Here is a 21,655-nt window from a genome sequence, read left to right on the forward strand (position 1 = left end):
GCTGCCCGTTGTCACCTCTGTGCCACCTTGTCCTGTACCTCCCCTCTGGCCAGCCGAGGGTTTAATGAACCTCCAGGTGGTTCATGCCTCTGGCCCTTCACCACCCTTTCCAGTGAGCAGGGCTGAGGCAGGAGGGTGCCTGCAGCCTTGCGCCGGGATGTCCTGCCTACCCGCAGCCCGCCCTGGCGGCTTGCAACGGGGAGGGAGCTGGTGGGGACAGGGCTGGATTCAGCACAGGATGCGAGGCAGCACCTCCTGTGCTTTCTGGAGGCCAGTATAGACATGGGAGGATTCAGTATAGACATGGGAGGATTCAGTATAGACATGGGAGGATTTGAGTTTCTGCCAGAGCTTGTGACCACCCATTCCTCTGCTACTCCATGGGCTGGTCCCTCAGTTGGTGGCTCTCAGGCTGGCTGGGCATCCCCGGAAAGGCTGCTCACTACAGAAAGCATTTCAGTACCATCTTCTCATACTGTTAGAAACCTGGGGCTTTTCTCTTTCTGCTTATTCTGCCCCAAACATATTTCTTCCTCTTGTTTTTAGTACTTTGGTTGCTTTTACACTCTTATCCTCTCTGGCTTTCAGCTGAAGAGGCAATGTCTGCTGGGTTGCAAAGCTTTCCCAGGTAGATGAGATTTATGTTTTTGCAAGTTTGGGCAGATGGAGAGAGGGATGGGGAGCTGTTGGCTGCCGTAGCGGTGGTACCCCTGGGTGCAAACAGCACACAGCCATACCGGGACACTTTGAGCACACAGCTACTGCAAATCATATGATAACACCTTCGGTAATCATCGTGCTGTCATTTTAACCTGGCTGTTACTATTTTAAACACAACATTTGTACTTAAATTTTTTTGTTCAAGGTATGAAATTAGACTTGTTCTTTCTGCTTATGGTTGGTTGAGCTCCAAATTCATGGGCAAGAATTGGACACATCTTGCTCTGTTTGGATTTTTTTCTTTACACGGCAGCAGGATAGAAACCATTTTTCCCCTTGGAAAAAAATAAGTAAAATGAGAAATTTCCATTTGGGTTTGTCCTCATTAAAATCTCTCATTATGAAATCTAAACTTGGGTCCTAAACTACTTGACAGCCTCCCCGTAGAGGAGGACGATGAGCTCTGCGGAGGCGGTAGGGCCACGTGCAGGAGGAATTATTTACTGTGACGACTGCTTTTTTTTTTTTCTCATTAATTTTCAGAGACCTCTCTGGGAACCGACTCACCACTCTGTCATGGCAACTCTTCCAGACCCTGCGACTCTTTGAACTGTAAGTCCCACCCTGGAGGTATCTCCTGGGAGAAGAGGGGAGGCTGAGTGGGGGAATGATTTCCAAATAGAGCTATTTTGAAGCCTGTGAATAATTACCTAAAACTCCGGTGGGCAGCACCATTCTTGGGAGGGTTTCCCAGGTGCGGGAGCACCAGAGCAGAACTCCTTCTCTTTTAACATCACAGCACCTGGCTAATTAACGTTGGGATGATGAACAAGTCATGCTTGGGGTAGTAAACGGTTGACTAACTGTGGGAACACATTAGAAATACTTACTAGGCCAGATTTTGAGTGAATCTTCTCAAATACTCGATCCTCATCTGTCGCAGGGTAGGGCTAACTGTTTTTCCTTGGCTCATGGACGTGCTTTATAAGACACCCGTGCTTTTTAGGCAAATGACTCCCTTGCTCTCTAGCAATCAAAGCACCTCCTAGCTCCTATGTGGGAGATGAGATAGGGTCTCTCCTGGGGCACCGGTGGCCTTCAGCCTGCTGAATTATTGATAGAGCATTCAGCGCTGTGCTTGAAGAATAAGTGGACACGAAATCAATGGAGCGTTGCCCTGATGACCTGTTTTGTTGAATTTTAGAAATAGTTGTTTGGTGGGAATAAAAAAATATATATATGTAGGATTTGTCCCAGAGGATCCTGGGAAGCTCCATTCATCCTCACTGATGATCAATAGAGCTGTAAGCTAGAAGTGACTTATGAAAGAATAAAGACAGCCTTTCAAGTGGGAGTAAGTGTTATCACCGGTGTTACTGCAGTGTATTTTATTTCTGTCAAATTGTTAAATGAAAAATACTAATAGTGATATTAGAAAATAGAGAAACGCCCTTCTGATGGGGAATCTGGCTTGCAGAGTTAAAATGCTGAATTTGGAATTTGTCTCCTCGCTGATTACAGCTCTAAATATTTTTCAAGCCTGGCTCAGATTTCAAGTTTAATAGCATGAGTCATTTGTATTCTTAGACCTTTGCTTATTGTCATTGCACTGTCTGGCAAAACTCAGATTGATGGTTGTTACCCAAGAGAGACCCAAGAGTGGAGGAGCAAATGGGGCTGCAGTCCTGAGCTAGAGGCACTGGCAGGGCCCACGGCAACAATGAGCCTGCAGATTAATGGGGATACTTCCACTGGGGCTCGTTTTTATGCGGCTTTGTTTCATTTGGTCATATTTTGTTTCTTCAGGCATGTCCCAGGTCTGCCAGCCCAAGTCAGGCTCAAAAGACCAATACCAGCCACAAAGGGAACTGAGATGTTGCTGTTTGGGCAGCAAAGTGTACTTTTCCCCACCTGATGAAGAATATATCCGTGTTGTCCTGCTATGGTGAACCTGACAGGGAAGCTGGTGTGCTTGAGGTGGCTTTGGTTGGTGTCAGCAAAGTCACTCGGGGCCAGCGCTCTGCAGCCTGGCAAATGGGAAGGATCTGAATTACTTGGCTCCAGTTGGAGCCGTTCTCAGAGCAGTTTTCTTGGAGATAACAAGCCCTGATTGATGAAAGAAGTAATGCAGGTAGAAATGTAGGAGAACGTGGAGCTGGTTGGTAGGGAGAGGTGATGGGGTGGGAATGCAGCACTGATGTGATGCGTGGTGTCCACAGCTTCCCATGGGGAAGCTTGGCACCCTGTGGGGCTGGAGCCTCTGCCACCTCTCCTGCCACTGTGCAATGAAGGGGGTCTTGGCAAACAGCCCCCTGGCACGAGCTCCAGTGATCAACTTAAACCTACAAATGCGCATGCCTGCAGGGTCTGGCTAGCTGTTGGCTGGGCTGGAGTAAGAGCCTGGTCAAGTTTATTTTTTTCTGAAGAATTGTTTTGTCACTGTTGCTTCCTGACAAATTTTCCCGTGTCACTAAGGACCCTCCATCCACATCAGCACAGGTAGGATGGTCAGTACCAGAACAACATGATGATGCTGTTCCTTAGAGTGTGACAGGAGAAGGCATATTTTGGCTGATACCTACTGGGACGTTGGCGTTAATGGGGCAGGGGGATGTGCCTGCAGTGTCCTCCCTGGGGCCATGAAACTGTCCTGATGAGCTTTGGATTTGTTTGAGAGAAGACAGCATGGAGGTGTAGCCTGAGCTGTGGGCTCTGAATAATCATTCGCATAAAGATGCTGGGATTTAAGGTAAAGATGTGTTATCTACTGTGGGGTGGTCATGGTCCTGGGTGCTAGAAGGATGGGACCTATTGATGAGGAAAAGCAAATCCTCAAGATGGGGAGAAATTAGTAATGGATGCACAAAAGTGGGAAATATTGTATTTTTTTTAGAAATGCAGAGGATGGGTGAGTAGAAGACAGATTTTTGGCATGCTGAGCTCCAGGGAGGCTTCCAGAATCTGGGAGGGAGACAGCATACATGGCCCACATAAAGTGAGTGTGAAGCACTGGTGAAAGCTAGAAAGGGAGCTGCAGACTGACATCAGCCAAGGACTTGAAGTTGAGCCAAAACTCTCTGGAAAGGAAGAAGGTGGTGAGCAGCAGAGACTGATGCAGAGGCAGCAAACCTGAGGAAGGCAGGCTGAGCAGCAGCACTTGTGCACGAATGTGGACAGGCTAGAAGGCCTCAGGGACAGATAGATTCTGGCAAGTCTGCCAGGGTTAGGTCTACAGGGAGGGTTGGTGGGACAAGCAGGCGCAGGTCTGCAGTGGTTCACCAGAGGCACTCTATTATAGCACTCTATTATAGAGTACCAGTGCCCCGGTGCTACCAGGCAATTGTGGATGCGGAGGGAGGATAGTCATTGAAGGTAAAACTGCGATGTGCAGTGAGGCAGCTTGGAGCAGCGGAGCACGTGGGAAGGGAAGCGATGGGAGGGTTGTCTCTGGGAGAGTGCTGGGAGGAGAGGAACTACAACTGATGCGACATGGAGATTGCCAGGGAACATGAGACCTGACAAAGCCGCTCATGGTGAACACGAAGGAGGAAAAAGCAGAAAACTAATTTGAAGATCATGCTATGCTATGAGAGCAGGCAGGTGGCTGGGAGCTTGGGGCTTGAAACAGCTGCCTGGCTGCATTCAAGGCATCTCAAGCTCAGGAAGATGGTATTGCTTTAAAGCAGAGTTTCTTTTCTGTCGAAAAGAGCTGAGCTTTTCCCCTGCTGACTCACTGAAGAAAGGATGGCAAAAATGAGGAACACTTCCAAAAAATATTATCTCTTTGTCCTCCTGGCCAGAAGCAAGGCTTGGAATGGTTTCCAGTAACTCCAGCCCTAATTCCCACAACATGGGCTGACCTTGACCAGCAGGGCTCAAGCTAACGTGTGCACAGCTCTCCTAAGTCTGAAGCTGAGTGTGCACAGGGAAGCATCTGACACATGCAACAGCTCATAAACATTGGACTTAGAGCCTTTCTTATCCAGAAGTCACAGCTGGTTTCCTCTGTCATGTCCTTGGCTTCCTTTGTCATGTCCTCAGAGAGCGTAGGGCTGACATTTCAAGAAATTCCTTCCCAGAAAGACCTAAGACTCTGGATCCAATTACATATAATATATAAAACCTTGTAGTCCTGAACATCTTGCCCCTCTGCCCAGCCCATCAGCATTTCTAATACTAGCAGTCCCTGCCAACTTGTTCTGCAGTAGATTTCTGCAATGCTACAGCAAGAGGCTTTGATCGGGATGGGGCACAGCACCATCTCTGTTAATGTTATGAGTCCAACTTCACATCGTCTGTGCCTCTAGCTTAAAAACTTATTGCTGCCAACAGTCACGCTAATAGAGTTGTAGCTAGACAGTGAATACTTGCCTGATCTCTGCATTAGCTAATCCAGCCATCACACGCCATGCATCGGTCCCCGAGTTCTTTCTTTTCTATCCCATCCCTTTCTGGTGGGGGTTTGGAAGCAACAATTCTGGCTGGACTGCCAAGAGAAGCACTGGTTCTGGGAAATAAATATAAATGAAAAACAAAATAGGTTTTGTTCTGTGTCTGCTGGGCACTCTGATTCTCCAGCTTCGGGGAAGCGGTCTGAGTCCTAAGGTAGGAGAACATTTTAATTGCAAGTGTACGAAGCCTCAGCAGCAGTTGTATGTGAATCAAAACAGACAGGATAAGTGTGGTAAGGATCTCCACTGCCCTCTGAGAGGCTTTAGCTGAAGACAGCTTTGTTTTAGCTGATGAGTGGGGAGGCTTGGGACAGGACTTGTATCTCATCTAGCTGCCTAGCCTGAAAAAAACCTGCTCTGTATGTATGTGAAGTCGTGGCTGTCCCAGTACATACTGCGATGCTGATAGCATCCCTCTTCTGCCCTCGTCCACCCTGGTGTAGGCTGTCTCCAGGCAGTTTTGGGAGGTGATGGGTACAGCTTTCTGCAGGTGGCAAACCTGGGCTCAACCAGGCATTTGCAGCGTCGTTGTCTCTAAAGAGTTGACTTGGTGCCCAGATGGCTCTGGGGTTTCATCTCTGTCATCGTCCCCTCAAATGACAGTGCAGGGCATGATTGTCCCAGTTTCCTCTGTCCCAGACATGAGTGCCCACTGTGTGAAGGGGCTGTGCCCGGAGCATGCCCTGCTGCACGCTTGTGCTTTGCCTGGGGGCTAGTGGATGGCTCTGGCCCATGTGGGGGTTTGGTCCCTTTTCAGGCAGCTCTGCTTGTGCAGAGAGACCCCAGCTCACTTGCGGCTGTGAGGCTCACAGGTGTTTTCAGTTTTAATGAGGCCTTCAGAAGGTGTGGGAGTGTGCACAGCTCCCGAGTGCCTGTAACCAAGCAATGCTTTGGCAACGTTTCCAGGCTAAGGCTATGAAAAATGCCCTTTGGTTTACTTGTCCTCTCTGCGTGTAAGCTGTGCTGGATACGTCTCATGAGAAGGAGCCCCTTGCCTTAATTCTCACTGTGGTGCTTCTGCACCCATTAAGCATGTGACAGCAATGAAGACTTCTTGGCTGCCCTGCCGTGCCTTTCAGCACCAGTTTTTGTTCTTCCCATTGTGCTGGGAGATGTCTCTGCAGCACATGGCAATGCCTTCTGGCCTGACAGTGGGTTTTGGCCAAAGGGCACCTTGTATTCCCCAAGGTGCTTCTCCTCCTTGAAGAGAAGGGAAGCAGAGGGTTATAGGTAGTGAGGATGTTACAGAAGTCATGGGAGGGAGGGCTGGAAGGAGCTGCAGCTCCTAAAGATCCCTGCAAGCCCCGAGGCTGGGGCACTGATGGGGTCTGAGGAGAGAGTTGGTGGTTCAGGTTTTTGGGCAGGTGCAGGACAGTGGAAATCCCTGTGCACCTCTCTGGAGAGCCGGCTGGCACCAAGTGAGAAGGGAGGGCATCTCCCATAGGTCAAGAGTGCTTTTGCAGTGTGTGTTAGGGAAAATGGGTGCACTCATCTGTGCCCTTTCTACCCGTGGTGCCATGCCAGCTGCCGGTGGCGCATCCAGCTGGTGATGGGTGTTAATTTGTGCAAAAGCCGCTGTGGGGGTCTCGATTAAAGTGAGTTACATCACTGACGTTGGGGCAGGTTGTGGGTAAGTTCTGCCCTGAAGCACGCTGCTCCTGTATTATTCATGGGCCTTCATGAATTAGCAATGGGCCGGGAAGGCTGCTGTCTATTACTTACAGAGTTGCCCTTAAGTGCTAGGATAGCGGCTCTCCCCAGCAGCCTCCTTTCGTGAGGACATTTGCAACGGAGCAGAATTTCTCCCCCATTGCCTCTGAGCTCTCCCAGCTCCCTGCCAGGTCCTAGGGTACAACTCTGGTTACCTGATCTGCTACTAGCTGAGCCCATGGCTCTTACCCATGTGCCATCCCATGTCATGCTGGTAGCAGTGACCTTGGGAGAATCCCGAGGAGAATGTGGATTCGTGGCCATGCTGAAGAGGACGCAAAGCCTGTGTGAGGCACTGGTAGTACCTGTTGTAGCATGCAGTGAATGCCTTGTCATTCGAATCCCACCAAATCACTGTGCTAATCTGCTCTGGTCTGTTATATTTAGTGCTTTGGCCTTTGAGTCACTTGTCTGAGCCTTGTACCTGTCTTGCAAAGGTTTAGGTGCTTTTGATGGGAAAGGAATGAACTAATGAAAAGCCACAGAGTGAAGTTTAACTCAATGTTTGTTCTAAAAAAAAAAAGTCAGATGGTATCTTGTTCTATGAGAAGATTCAAAGTGGCATCATTAGGGTTCAGGTTTAACACCCCTGGTTGCTACCAGAAGATCCCTTCTTCTCCTCCTTTTGCAGTACCGTATGGATGAAACAGCAGCTGCATGTTTGGAAGGTTGTTTCCAAATCCTGTTAGTCTGTGGAATTAATTTTGTAAAAGCAAGCATGAATTTTGCAGTAACGTGGAGCAGACCAGAAAAACAGCTTCTTCCTGTGTGACAGGGCAATCTAGCTGTTGCATGAAGCAACGGTTTGACCTTTGGAGATGCCCTTCTGCTTTGGGGTGACTGAGCTCACATTTTGTACCACTGGCTTATCTACTCCCTACTTTCTTTTACTTCACAGTTATGTGGGGAGATATTTTGTTTGTTCTGGCTGTTTTGCTCAAGTTATGGTTGCAACCCACATAGGTAACTCAGTCCTGGCTGAGCACTGGGCTCCTCTCCTCCCTGCTGGGACTTGCCCTCCTTGCATCTCCACAGAGAGCTGCAGGGCTTTAAAAATGTAAATGAAATGGTTAATAGGTTGGAAAATCGATTATAATAAACATTCCTGGTATATAAACTATGTGTAAGTGTGTTTTAAATGAAGTACTTTAAAGGCAGTGCTTTTTTCCATTTCTCCTGGCCGGGTCAGCAGGGTCTCAGTGCAGTGCTGTTTGATTTGATTAAAATGCATGATACCCTGCTCATTAGCTCATGTCCTGGGTCACCAGGAGGCTGTGTTTGTACAAGGTACTCAGGAGAAGAGCTGCCAGCTTCACTGAGAGCTTGTGGTGGCTGGAGGTGTGCTTTGCCCAAAAGGGTCTTGGACCTCCACTGAAGTGGGATTTGAAGATGTGAATCAGTACTTTAGGGCAGTGGGGAGCTGCCTGCTCCTTTGCTGAGGGATGAATATTTCGGCTGTCTGGATGGCTGTGGGATCGAGCTGCAGATGTGCAGATCTTGCAGTGAAAGACATTGTGTTTATCCACGTGCTGCCCTGGGACATGTAAAACCTTACGTGCGTGCGTGAAGGAGACTCTGCGAATACATGGATGTGCATGTGTAACCTTGGTCTCTCTGGAGTTGGGAGAGATGTGAACAACACGTGCCAGAAGACCCCAGGCAAATAACGTGGAGGAGATTCTCCCTTAGCTCTAAAGGGCCCCTTGCACCTGCGTGGTGGCCATCCTCCTCGGGGACCCTGGAGCCAGATGATGGCCCTGCTGGTCCTTCCCCACCCCACCGTTCTTTGTCATGCTCTCTCTGCCCATAGGAGACTAGAGAGGAACCTTTTTAACTGCAGCTGTGACATCCGCTGGATCCAGCTCTGGCAGGAGAAAGGCGAGGCAAACCTGCAGTACCAGGAGCTCTACTGCATGAACATGGATGCTGCCGTCATCCCTTTGCAGGAGATGAACATCACCCAGTGTGGTAAGGTGCAGCCCGCACTGGGCTCCTGGGGCTGGGTGCAGGGGAGGGCAGGAAGGGTGCTAGGAGGGAGCCCTGTCCTATCTGGTACCTCTGGTTCAACCATTCGCTTGGGGAACCTGGTGTAGCAGAATCCCACCATGTGGTCAAGAACAAGACAATTGACGCTGATTGGGATAGTTTGTGGATTAAAAATAGAGTATCTGTGTAAGTGTGGGGCTGGTGTTGCCGTATGAGTGAAGGTATTGGGTGATTTGGGGCATTTCCTTCACTGTAATGTTGTTGCTTGACAAAATGTGTGTGATGAGTCTACGTGATGTCTTGAAAAAGGGTATTTTTCATGTTGCTTTTCTTCTGTCTAACAAATCCTAGAAACAGCATATTGTTAAAAGATGCCACCTTATCTTTTGTAATTACTCTTAGGAAATACATGTCTGTATTCATTTTCTTTTGTTTTATTTTTTCAATTGAAAGCCCATGTCTGTAGGGAAGAGGCAGGAGTGACTTTATATCTCTTTGTTTCCTGCTGATGTTTAAAAGAGTCCAGTGGCCCCAGGAGCAACGTGAGGCATGTTCAATAGTTATCCCTTTTTCCTTCACCTTCTTCACGCATCAGCTGCCTGTTTGGTGTCAGTTCTAGCTCTGCTATTGCCATTACTGGAAACCATCCCTTGCAGAGTAAGGGGAAGGAGACGTACCTTCAACAGAACAATTAAACTGTCTGTACGCAAGCAGCTGTCAAACTCATGGGCTGAAAAAAGGAGGAAAAACAGAGGTTTTCTTTTTGTGATGGTTGTTTTCTGTTCTAGGAATTTGGGTTTGTTTCTTATAGCAGTAGTAGACAAACAGCATGCGCATTGGATTTGCATGATTTTTTTTTTTTTTTTTTCTCCAAGTTCATGATGTCCCTTTATTAAGCTCTGGAAATTGGCCAAAGTGTGCCTGCATGTGGGTGAACTAAAAAGATTTGAGAGACTGCTGTAATTTCCTCCCCACATGGGAAGAATAATCTGCAAGGATTAGAGGAAAAAAAATCCTTAGGGATCAGGGACAGGAGGAGAAGGTGACTCCATCAATGGTGGTATTAGACTTGAGGTGACAGCAGGGTGCTGATTTGGGAGCACAAATGTGCTGGTGTGCAGGGTGACCACCTCTGACCTTGCAGTCTCCTGGAAGCAAAGGGAGCCGCACTGATCTGCTTTCCTTCAGAGGACAGTCTTTCTGTTCTAGCATTAAGATGACTCGAGGGATGTTGTAACAACACTCCATTTGTCTTTGCCCTATGTTGCTGAGGACTGGCATAGCTTGGTGTGGTCATGTTTGATATCAGCTCAACATGGAGAGACCATAAGTGTCCCTCCCATCTTCCTCTGCTGATTCCTGACACCTATGACTTTGCTAGGCCTTGACTGCTGCTTCCTTTCTTCTGTCATCCCCCCAAATCAGTGCAATGTTGCTTCCCTCCTGGTATCACTCCCTGATGGCAATGAAAGGATGTGTATCCTTATCCATGGCTTTCGGTTGGCGTGACGGATGTTGCTGCCCTATGATGGGAGGGGACCACTGATCAGTTACCCCTACCCTGCCTACCCGGTTTGCCTCTATGATGAGCTCAGAAAGCCTTCCCCATGCAAGAAGGCTGTTTGCCCTTCTTCTTGCAACCAGCACCGTCTTGTTTCATGTTGCAAGGATATTTGGTGCCTGTGGCAGCAAGTAAGGAAGCGGTGTAAATCAGAGCCACCATAAATCAGTGAATCTGTCTGCCACCACCAAGGAAGAACAAGGGCACCTTTTATTAAGAGAGCTGCAGTTAATACGAGGACACATCCTTGGTCATCTTCTCTTGATTGTTATAAATTAGAAGGACACTCTCCTCACCTGGAGTTACAAGGCACTCTGTGCCTTGTCCCTGGAGGTTGGAACACTTTGAGTCCTCCCCCAGTGCGTGCAGCTTTCCCATCCCAGGTGACTGCCCTCAAGAGCAGCTTCTGTGGGAGTAGAAGAGATGGGGAAGGCAGTGTTGTGTGAAGGGAAGGGCAACTAGAACTGGACACAAATTTGGATTCAAGTGTGATGGGAGGGTCTGTTCAGCTGGCACATCTCCAGTGTCCATACTTTCCCTTGTCTCCATGCCTCATCCTTTCCTCAGTAGGGCAAGGCCCATGCTGTTGCTTCCTGTTACTTATCCCAGGGTGCTGGAGGCTTATTTTGGGAAACAGCTTGGCAGGATCTGGGTCCACATGTGTGCACCCTGCAGGTGGCTGTAGCAAATGCTGCTCCACACCTGAATACCTTGGTGTCTGGCTTTCCTAGACCTCCCTGAGATCAGCGTGAGCCATGTGAACCTGACGGTGCGGGAAGGGGAGAATGCCGTCATCACCTGCAATGGCTCAGGCTCGCCACTGCCCGATGTCGACTGGACAGTGGCCGATCTCCACTCCATCAACACGCACCAGGTAGGGGCCGCGGGACCTCAGTGCTGCGTGTGCCCAATGTGGAAAGGGCAAGGCAGCTGCCACGGGTTCCTCAGGTCTGTGCACGCAGGGCAGAGGGTCAGGTAGATGATGGAGACTGTTATGAGAAATGTGAAAGGGCTGTATCCAAAGGAAAACTGAGTCCATACTGTATCCACACAAGAACCTGGGAACTACCTGAAGGCAACAAAGCCTTTCCTTTGTGTGGCTGGAAAATAAGGATGAGATAGCTTCATATCTCAGTGCTCCCTAATTGAATTAACTCGCATCTCCTCTAATGAAACTACCTCTTTACAGAGGTGTCTGCAATAGCTGTAGCTGAAATGGCAGCTAAGCAAGCTTTTCTAGAGGCAAGCCATGTTTATCAGTGCTACAGTGCTGCAGCTGCCCCCCTCCCAGTAGACATTCTTAGAGGAAACGCTTCTCCTCACCCAGATCCTAGTTGTCCTGGGATTTTGGAGACCTTCTCACAGCTTATGTGGAAACTGGGATCCTCAGCTTCTGGGGGCAGGAGTGGGGAGGAGAGAAGCCAACAGACACTGATTGCTGTCTGTATTTCTCTCTGGGATTTTTAGACCAACCTCAACTGGACGAATGTTCATGCCATCAATTTGACCTTGGTGAATGTCACCAGTGAGGACAACGGGTTCCTGCTTACCTGCATTGCCGAGAATGTGGTGGGGATGAGCAATGCCAGTGTGCTGCTCACCGTCTACTGTAAGTAGCAATGGAGAGACCTTGACCACGTAGAGGCTGGAGGGCTGCCCTGGGAACTGTGTGAATGCATGGCCACTTGCTCCCTGTGACACACTGGTTTTGTGGATGAGGACTAGGAGCTGAGCACAGGATAGTGGCAAGGTGGATCCTCGCACAGCTGTCTCTTAAGTGTCAGTATTTTTGCTTTCCTGCTGCTTCCATTAATGCAGAAGTGAGTGCTAGAGCAGGGGAGGAGCAGCAGTGCCACACTGGTGGTGGACGTCTCTCCACTCATCTCTTGGAAGATCCAGCAGAGTAAGGAAAAGCTGTAGAGGGGCTAAAACTCTGTTTACAAGCACAGAGTTGCATGCCCTGATGCCATGTGAGAGGTTAAATGTCAGCCTTGCTAAAGCCAGTGTAAATCTTGCCTCTGATTTCAGGGCTGCTAGTGCTTCCTCCCGGATCTGTTCCTACAAAGTTAAACTGCAAATGCCGTGTAAACATGCACATGTCAAATTTCAACTGTTCACTTTTAGCTGCAAGTAGTTAAACTTTCTCTGTGCTTTCTAATATAAGTTAACACAAACCTGACCTTAAGAGGAAGTTTACACAGCTTTGTGCTCTCAAGCAGCTAAGATTTACTATATGTTGCTGTGTCTGTAATATTTGTCCTTACTCTGTAGTTTGAAAATCTGTCCCCCACACCCAACCCTGCCAGGCAGAGTGGGGACCTGTGTGGGATTCTGGCTAGTCTTGGTGAACCCACATGTGTTACATGTCCAGTGCAGTGCAGAAGCCACTGTAAAGACAAGGGGCCACAGGGGACTGGAAGGAGGAGAGCAAGTGCTTTACTACTTTCATCTTCCTCCCAATAAGTACTATTGATGGATTGAAGAATGGAGGTAATTAAAGTTCCCATTGGCTCAGAGGTGATTGGTCAGCAGGCGGGTGTTTTTTGCACTGTGTTTTAGCATCTTTTCCTCCACACCTTAAACAGCACCATGCCAATGCTTATTTTCACCCATGTAATCCTCTAAGATGCTGACAATTTCTGCTGCCCCTGCTCTTGTTGCCCAGACCCATCACTCAGCCTGTAATTTCATGCTGAAAAGATCTGGGTTTGTGCATGTGTAGGTGGCTGCCTGTTTTTGAATCCTCCTTGCCAGGAAGATGTGAACAAGCCACATGCAGATCTAGGCTTGTGAGTAAAAGGAGGTGGCTGGGACATGGCTGTGTGGTTCAGGCTACCTGGGTGCTGGTGGGAGAATTTTGCTCAGCTCCAACCAGCTCTGCACCTTGTTTTCTTCTACCACCTTCACTGCCTGAAAAATTCACTGTCTTTTTTTCCAAAAGATGGGTCAAAGGTGGTGTGTTCTTTTTGTTCCTTGTGGATGTCCTATGGGTTGTCTTTGCAGCTGGATGGTTCCAGAAAAAGGAGAGTTTTAGGGAAGACCTACATCTTTTTGTGTCCTTTGTCTTTGCGCAAAACTGTTCTAGTTCAGACCTTGTCAGCCTTGGGGTTTGGGACTTTACATGTAGGCGTTGTAAATGGGGTTTCAGAAGCAACGGCAGAACAACATTTGAATTCTTGGGGTGTCCCAGGGGGAAGACAATGCATATGCAATAAATTGCAGGTGGAGTCTCTGCTTTTCTTTTCCCTCTCCCATTCTACTCCCTTTAATTAAAACACCCCTGGAGGGTGTTCGGCGGGTGAGAACTCCTTCGGGATATTCAGGCAGTCAAAACCCCCAAGGACAGGCAGTCGCTGAGGGATGTTTGCTTCCACAGCTATGCAATCCAAAATTGCTCAGTGCGACTGGAGAGCCCTCAAGGGGCACCTTACACATGTGTAATGTAACAGTGCTATGTCTCAGTGTCCTCCTTAATGGGGATAGGAGGCCTCCCCGTGATCACTTGAGGGAAGGAGAGCAGCAGTAGGTGTGTGGACTGGACTGGGAAAACTCCAAGCTGAATTGTTTCTGAGCTGGTGAAAGGACCATCCCTGTGGTTAATTTGTACCCCTGTTCACAAGCCCAAGAGAGCTGGCTATGGTTCAGATCCTCCTTCTGGGGAGCGTGGAGTGTTCTTGTGACTTAGCGCTGCTTCTTTGCAGACATCCATGGGAAGAGTAGAAGGAACAAGGGATTTTGGAGGTTGTGTTTTCAATAGTCTTAATTTCCATGGTGCAGAGAGACATGATGTGGGTGGAGGTGTGTTGTGAGCCTGCCATGTTTCTCTCTGCTAGATCCCCCTCGCATCCTAACTCTGGAGGAGCCGGTGCTACACCTGGAGCACTGCATTGCATTTGCAGTGCATGGGAACCCAGCTCCCACCCTTCACTGGCTGCACAATGGCCAGGTCCTCCGGGAGACAGAGATCATCCACATGGAGTTTTACCAACAAGGGGAAGTGTCTGAGGGTTGCCTGCTCTTCAACAAACCCACTCACTACAACAATGGCAACTACACAATTGTGGCCACCAACCAGCTGGGCTCAGCAAACCAAACCATCAAAGGACACTTCCTTGAAAAGCCCTTTCCAGGTAGGATATTCAGTTTATCTCATTAGGGTTGCTTGCAATCCAAAGGTCTTACTGTGGTACCACCAGTAGTCCTTGCACCTCGATGAGGCCTTGACAACCCAAGTTGGCTTTTGTCTGAGCAGCAGGTTGGAAGAGGTGACCTCTGGAGGCCACTTCTGACCAGCATGATTCTCCTACTCAAGTGTGCTTTGGTGTCATAACAACTCTTTAATGCAGAGAGAAACTAACTGGTTTAGATATTTTTGTTGTGTAATATATTCTGCAGTGTTTTTTTCTTTAAGATCTTTAGGGATTTCAGTGGGAACAGGATGTAAGTTTGGTCAATTATTTTGGATCTCCTCAGGGGTGCCCCAAAGAGGTTGCCCAATTTATTGAGAGAAAGTATTCTTCTATGTGATTGCTAGTTATAAGCTAAGGAAAGGAAAGCCCTTTAAAGTGATGTAGCTCTTTCCTTTTTTTCCTTCTAGCTTGCATTTGTGAAATGATTATAGCTGGATGCAGCAGTGTCAGGATTGTTTTCTTTCTAAATACGATGTGCAGTTCCAGGATGACAGCTCTACAAAAGATGCGAAGGCTCAATTAGTTGCTTTGCATCAGTTTGCTGGGATTTCTTAACTGATTGGTTGGAATTCCCTGTTGTACTCCCTAGTGATTCAGGGCTTAACTGCAGAAAAAAAAAAAGCATTTGAGGACATGAAGATCCAGCTCTGGGGAGCGCAGTAGAGACTTTTTTGGTGACCTGTCTGCTCTATAGGAGCATGGAGGGTCTTGGTCTCCTCTCTGTCATTGCAACACCACGCTGGCCATCATGGAGTTAAGACCTGTGCATGCTGCTGCCTTCAGGAATAATGCCATGAGAAAGTGGCAGCTCTAAATTGGCCCCTGCAGCCCAAGAAAATCCAGCAAAATAGGGCGTTTGCTAAATATAGAAAAATACCAATGGTACTCTCATTTATTATTTATATCACACCATATATGTACACAGAGTTTTCCCGCAGGTCAAATATTGTAAATGCAAACCCAAATCTCTGCCTTTAAGATTTGGCAATTGAACAAATGAGCTGATACAGATGGGAGTGGAAAATTTGTATTCTGGCTTCAAGGACAATGCCCTGTTTGGCTATCTGACCTATTTATGTTTCCTTCTGTCAGGGCAGAAGAGCAGCTTATCAAATGTAGGTGGGTGAGGAGAGGCCCAGGTTTGCAGTCTCAGCTCTGTCAGGTTCCACCTTTGTGACTCAATTTCCCCGTCTGTGAAATGGGGACAGCTCTTAAGTAGGTGCTGGACCTCCAGAAAAGGGGGCACTGTTCTGGAGAGATGATTTTGGAAATGGATCTGAGCCGTGCTGTGATGTGGGAAGATATTTTGATGTTTGAAGAGCCACTTGTGTCAAAGGCTCTGGGAGAATCTGTTTGTGTGAAATATATGTAAAATATGGCCATTGTGAGTGTATCTTCACCCACGCCTTGTATGTGTTGTTGGTGTGGAGTACTTGCAGACCCTGAACCATCTCTCAGCAGGAACTGACCCATTTCTTTTATTTCTTCTGATCCGAAGTCCCAAGCTGTTCCTCACCCTGGCAGACCCTGTCAGCCCAATGCAGGATGTAATTTACTTTCCTTGAAGTTTGTTGTTCTGTCCACTGCCACAGCTGACATTAACACTCAATGCAGCTGATGTTTATAATTTCCCATATGAAGGTAAATTACTTCAGAAAATGCCACAAATTAAATGTTCTGCAGTGTGGTTCATCCAAGAAGCTTATCGCCTATAGCTATTCACACGTGCAAGGATTTTGCTGTCACTACCCAGGATGAGATTATTAGTCTTAATTAATTAATGAAAACATAGTGCCTGGAAAACTTCCTACCAGCATAGAAAAGGACCTGTGACAATGATTTTTTAGATACCCCTGGTCTGCAGTCTCTTGTTGGTGCTGTGCCAGATTGTGCTTCCCAGGTTGAGAGGAGAAAGGTGCTGTTAGAAGCTGGATGGGAGCTGGGAGATATGTCCCATGCCATATCCTGCTTCTCTGCGATGTTGTGGCTCTAGAAGCCAGGGTGGTGGCTCCCAGGACAGACTTATGTCATGTCCTGATAAAAATCTCATTGCATGTTGTTATTGACATCTCTACCATAGGCTACCATCTCCTTATTTAATCCACAAAGGTCAACATACCTACCTCCCTGCCTTGATGAGTGTTCAGTTCTTGGGAACTTCTTACAGAACTCAAGTTGGCTGAAATTTCTTGGCTATGTTTTATGCTTTAAAAAATAGGGTTTAGTGGGAAAAACTTTTTGTGGGTTTCTGTTGAATTTGCTTAGTCCAGCAGAGAAAAATGGAAAGGGGAAAATGTAGAAGCAGCAAGAGTTTCATGACTAGAGTCTGCCCACCTTAATAGGAAAAAAAAACCTCTCCAGATGAATATTTCTTCTTCTCTCACCCCCCCCCCCCCCCCCCCCCCCCCTTGCTAGAAAAAGCCAAGGAAAGTTACTCTTCTGCTTGACTTGAAACAAAAATATTTTTTCAGGTTTTTTCCCTGTGGTTTGGAAAGCTGTGTTTGTCACCCGGGGGTTGTTTTATGCTTCCCTTCCAAACCTCACCCATACGTCAGTGTGAACCTTTCAGCGTCCTTCCAGGAGCCCTCTGCCAGCAAAGCTGTGTAAACTCCAATTAATATTGGGCTCAAGTTCTTACATGGGCGAGTGAATTGAAAGCTGATGTTGTTCTCATGCTATGTAAACTGAGTGTCACCGAGAGCTTTAGACCTCCTCGTCTGGGGCCTCAGCTGCCTTTGAAGCTGACTTTACTGAATAGACTGGAGCAGTCAAGAGGCTGACAGCAGGCACTGGCGTGGCTGTCTTGGGCAAGAGGCAGTTCTAGGAGAGCCACAGCCTCCATGTCCATTTCAGATGTTATTAGTTTTTATGAGTGGCTTGTGAAAAGGAGGTCAGAGGAGGTGGTCTCTAACACTCTGTCCCAAGCTGGGCTCTCCTCCCTGGGAACTGGTCCTCATCCTTGTAGGACTTTGTCCTTGGGTGAACGCTGCCATATAAGGCAAAATCTGCTTCTCTCCCCTCTGCCTCCATCCTGCTGAGCCCCGTGTGTCTGTTGAACTTTGCTCGCCTGCTGAAAGCAGCATCGTTTAATGACCATTCAAAAGTTTGGTTAGTGTGCTGCTAATTGTTCTCCATTTTGGCCTTGCAGTAGCATCCCTCCCCTCCTGTTTCAGTCCAAGGCTCTGCACAGTTACCCCTGTGCTCTCCGTCCTGACCTCCAGCATGTCCTGCTGGCACATGTGCTGCAATTTCCAGTTACAGTTGCCCAACAGGACAAAACATGAAAAGTTTTGGTTTCCTGGGCTCTTTGGGGTGGTGGAGTGTGTCTGAGGTGGGTTGGGCATGAGACCACTGTCCCTTTGCTATGCTGCTAACAGTGTTGCTTCTCTCTTTCTCCTTTCCACAGAGAGTACGGACAACTTTGTCTCAAGTAAGTGTCTCCTTGCTCTTTGCATACTGTGGATGTTTTGTTTCTGTGGTTCCCCCACCTCCCCTTGTGACTTACATGCTCCTGGAGGAAAAATCAGGAAGCCAAAAGCAGGTTGGAGAAGGTTGCACAAAGCCCTGGCTTCCACATGCACAAGCAAGATGGCTGGGGAGCTTTTATTCAGCTGGGCAACCTCTAGAGCCCAGGAGATGCTCATTTCCCTCTAGTGATGTCCTGAAGAAGGTCCTATAGTGGAAATGACAGTCTTTGAGGTCTTAAATGGCAGGGCTGGAGACAAATATCACTGAAACTCTAACCAGTTGGTTGTGGTGTAGCGGAAGACGTCTTAACTAGATGCAGGCCGGCCAGTCCCCAAAGCAGTTGTGTGTCGTGGCCCATTTACAACATGCTCTCTAGTGTGGACTGGGATGAGAAGCAGGACTCAATTTCTGTGGTGTTTCCTCAACAGATTCTTTCTGTCTTCCTCCCCCCCTCCAAAAAACATCGAAGTAACTGTTTCTTTGGATCAAGTTCTGCTGGAGTCAGTCTTGTGTTTTAACCCTACTTAGCCCAGTAGATTTGAAAACTCTAGGAGACGGCTCAGGAGTGGAGGCCACCCACCCTAGGACACCAGGCACCTAAATGTTTTTCGTTTGCAAGGCTGGAGTGACATCAGCGTTGTCCTGGTCTGCGTTTTCTCTGCTGATGTGCACAGGGAACTCTCTGATGGTTGATTTTGGTGCCTTCTGAAACAGAAAGTTGCAGCCTCTGTTAGGGGTGAACTGGATCTCGTTGGGGATGTGCTGGTGCCTTGGGCATCCCATGCGAGCCATGTTGAATCTTCTGTCTTTGGTGTTTTGGTTTCAGTTGGTGATTATGAAGTGAGTCCCACCCCACCGATCACTGTGACCCACAAACCTGAGGAGGACACTTTTGGGGTGAGTCCTGTCCTCTTCTCTACAGAACTGTTTTGCATGCATTTCTTGTTATTGATGACTCAGTATTTACATTCCTGTGCTGTTTTGAGATGTTTGCAAGGAAAATCTCTTCCTCTATGACTCAAGGCAACAATCAGAAGGATTTTGTGGCGTGTGTCAGGCAAGTAAAATACTGACATGAACCATCTGATCCTCTTGGGTCTGCAGTGTGGAACCAGGGAGCTCTTTGAAAATAAGGCATCCTGTGAAGTTGCTGCTGGCAGGGTCAGAAATTCTCACTCCAAAAAAGTAGCACCCAGAGAATAAACAAACAGGCAATTTTGTGTTTCAGACTGTTATCGAGCTGTTAAGTTTAGCCCTGTGAGGGACTCGGATTTAGCTTGATTTAATTCCGTCAATGCCAGTTTGCCCTCTCTCCTGCTCTGCAGGGCATGCCAAAAATGAAGAGGGAAAGAAAGCCTACAGCTTATCAGATCTCAACATTGTCTTTCTTCTGCAGAATCCAAGTAGAAAAAGAAAAAAAATTCATGTATAAGTATTGGGAAAAAAAATTAGCATGTTACACAATTGCTCTAATTCTGTGAAAGTTTTAAGATCTTGAAACTCACCAGGTGTTAACAGAATGAACAAAACTCAATCCACCTTGATTTCAGTTCTCATCGAACTGAAAGTCTCCTATAACTGAAGTGAAAACTTTGAACAGTGAGACTGGACTAATAATGTGTGCTGATTATTAAATATAAAGCACAGAAAATAAGCTGGGGAATGAAAATAGTGTGGTAAAATAAAAAATTTAAAAATATCATAGCTAATGTATCAAGGGCAGGGAAAAGGGTTGCAAAATGAAATTACTTTTTCTTGGTTAAATGATGTATTTTCTATTATAGCAGAATAGAATTTTGTAAAAGGAAGCGAAGTCTAAATGCATCACAAGACACAGTACAGGAGAACAATTGGACAAATGCCAAAGAAATTGTTGTTTACATCAGTGCAATAAAAGTATCTCGAGCAAAGACTTGAAGGAATAAATATTCGCAAATATTAAAATAAGCCTGGGATTGTAAACCCTTTAGGGCAAGGAGGTTTTCTTTCCTATGCTTGTACACTGACACAGTGGAACTACAGTTGCAGTGAAGGACTTTGGATACTGTTGTAGTATAAATATTTACTACTAAAAATTACAATATATAGGGAACCATTAGAGGCTTTAGGAAAACCAAATGTTTTTTGGGGGGGAAAAAAAAAAAACACAACAGTTCTACTTAATTTCTTCTGTTTTCTTTTTGTGGTGTGTTATTTTCTCTCATTCTTTGTCCTGAGGGATGTTTGGATGGAGACAGAGTTGCTCTTTCTAAAGAGTTTTCTGCTGCTCCTGTGTGTGCCCAGCTCAGGTTAGTATAGCTTTAGTGTTGTGACATCATGGCACAGTGGTGATGTCACAAATGGAGGCTCATGATGTGGTGCAGTGAAGGGAGAGCCCAGACATTGGAGCAGAGGTCCTCCTACCCTGCAGATGCATGGAGTGAGAGGCTGGGGAGAAATGGTGCCAGAACGGCATCGCTGATAGGGAGATCCCAAACCTCACAGTCCTGCAAACAGCCTGTGATGCTTCCAAGCTGTGCCAGAGCCATTTGCTTTCGCATGTACTTTCCTCCACAGCTGATATCCACGGGGCTGCAGCAGATGGTCTGAGCCTACAGAAAGGTTAACTGGGCAAGGAGGTGCTGTATTTCCAATCTAGACTCCTAAATTCTTCTGTCTTGACTCTAAGGCTTTTTCCTTTCAGGTTTCCATAGCGGTTGGGCTGGCAGCTTTTGCTTGTGTCCTCTTGGTCGTCCTCTTTATTATGATCAACAAGTATGGCCGGCGGTCCAAGTTTGGGATGAAAGGTACGTGCAGTTGCTTTCCTCTAGCAGGAGGCACCTTCCAGGATTGCCCGGCTCTTATAGCACCCGTGGAAAGGTGTTGTGGTTTTATTCCTACATTGTCAGTATTGGTGCAAAGCCTTGTAAAGAGAACGTTGTCCATCCCTCTTCTGTTTGTTGAGAGAGTAAGAGAGACGTACAGGCTGGTGGTTCTCACCTGTATGTGCTTCTGCTGTGCAGAAGTATGCATGTGTTTTCCTTATCAGTACATAACTGCATCTGCAGGTTGCCCAGAAGAGCTTTGAGCCTGCTCCCTCCAGCTCTGTGTTCAGAGAGGTGTACTCAAGAGAGCATGTTCTTTGATTAAATCTTTTTTGCAGACCTGATGATGCATGGGTTTCCCCTTGCATCACACTGGGTGCAGAGTGCAGGGTGTGAAGGGGGATGAAGGTGGATGTGAAATTGGTTTGGGTTCTGTTGGAAAGTGCACCCATTCTGTGCCTGTCTGTGAACGGGGGCTGAGACGCTGCTGTAAGTTTGTAAGATCCATGCTGGGAAAGCAATTTCTGACCTGTCTTTCAGTGATGTGGAAGGTCTCTTTTTGCTGCCTCTTTGTTGGAAGGTTTCCTCCTCTGCATCATGAATAACCACTTCAGGAGCTATTTCAAGTGTTCTTCGTGGTGATTGGAAAGTAAGAAGGTGTCTGATGTTTGCCAGCCAGAAATTGTCTCTCTGTCGTACCAATACCAGCGCTGTGATGTGATAGAGCTAATGCCAGAAGTAGATGACTCTGTGCCATCTGCTTTTTGTGATTCTGCTGGTGTCTCCAGTTGGGCAGTGTTGGTGGTGTCCAGTGAGGGCTGGAGG

The 21,655-nt window shown here is 47.4% G+C and overlaps 1 protein-coding gene across 7 annotated transcripts in view; it reads left to right on the forward strand.

The window, feature by feature from the left end:
- Positions 1-21,655, forward strand: part of NTRK3 (neurotrophic receptor tyrosine kinase 3) — a gene marked incomplete at both ends in the record, with an annotated part of 217,974 nt that overhangs the window by 54,246 nt on the left and 142,073 nt on the right. For 5 of the 7 annotated variants that reach the window (XM_082321702.1, XM_082321697.1, XM_082321698.1 and 2 more), the window contains 8 exons: positions 1,204-1,272; positions 8,632-8,789; positions 11,100-11,242; positions 11,836-11,977; positions 14,202-14,498; positions 17,965-17,988; positions 18,853-18,923; positions 20,710-20,812. In XM_082321702.1, the coding sequence (XP_082177828.1) occupies positions 1,204-1,272; positions 8,632-8,789; positions 11,100-11,242; positions 11,836-11,977; positions 14,202-14,498; positions 17,965-17,988; positions 18,853-18,923; positions 20,710-20,812 (1,007 nt within the window). The remainder of the gene's footprint in view (positions 1-1,203; positions 1,273-8,631; positions 8,790-11,099; positions 11,243-11,835; positions 11,978-14,201; positions 14,499-17,964; positions 17,989-18,852; positions 18,924-20,709; positions 20,813-21,655) is intronic. The other 2 variants (XM_082321700.1, XM_082321701.1) reach the window with 1 other exon arrangement.

This window comes from Platalea leucorodia (assembly GCF_965183815.1).
Source record: "Platalea leucorodia genome assembly, chromosome: 9".
Lineage (NCBI taxonomy): Eukaryota > Metazoa > Chordata > Aves > Pelecaniformes > Threskiornithidae > Platalea > Platalea leucorodia.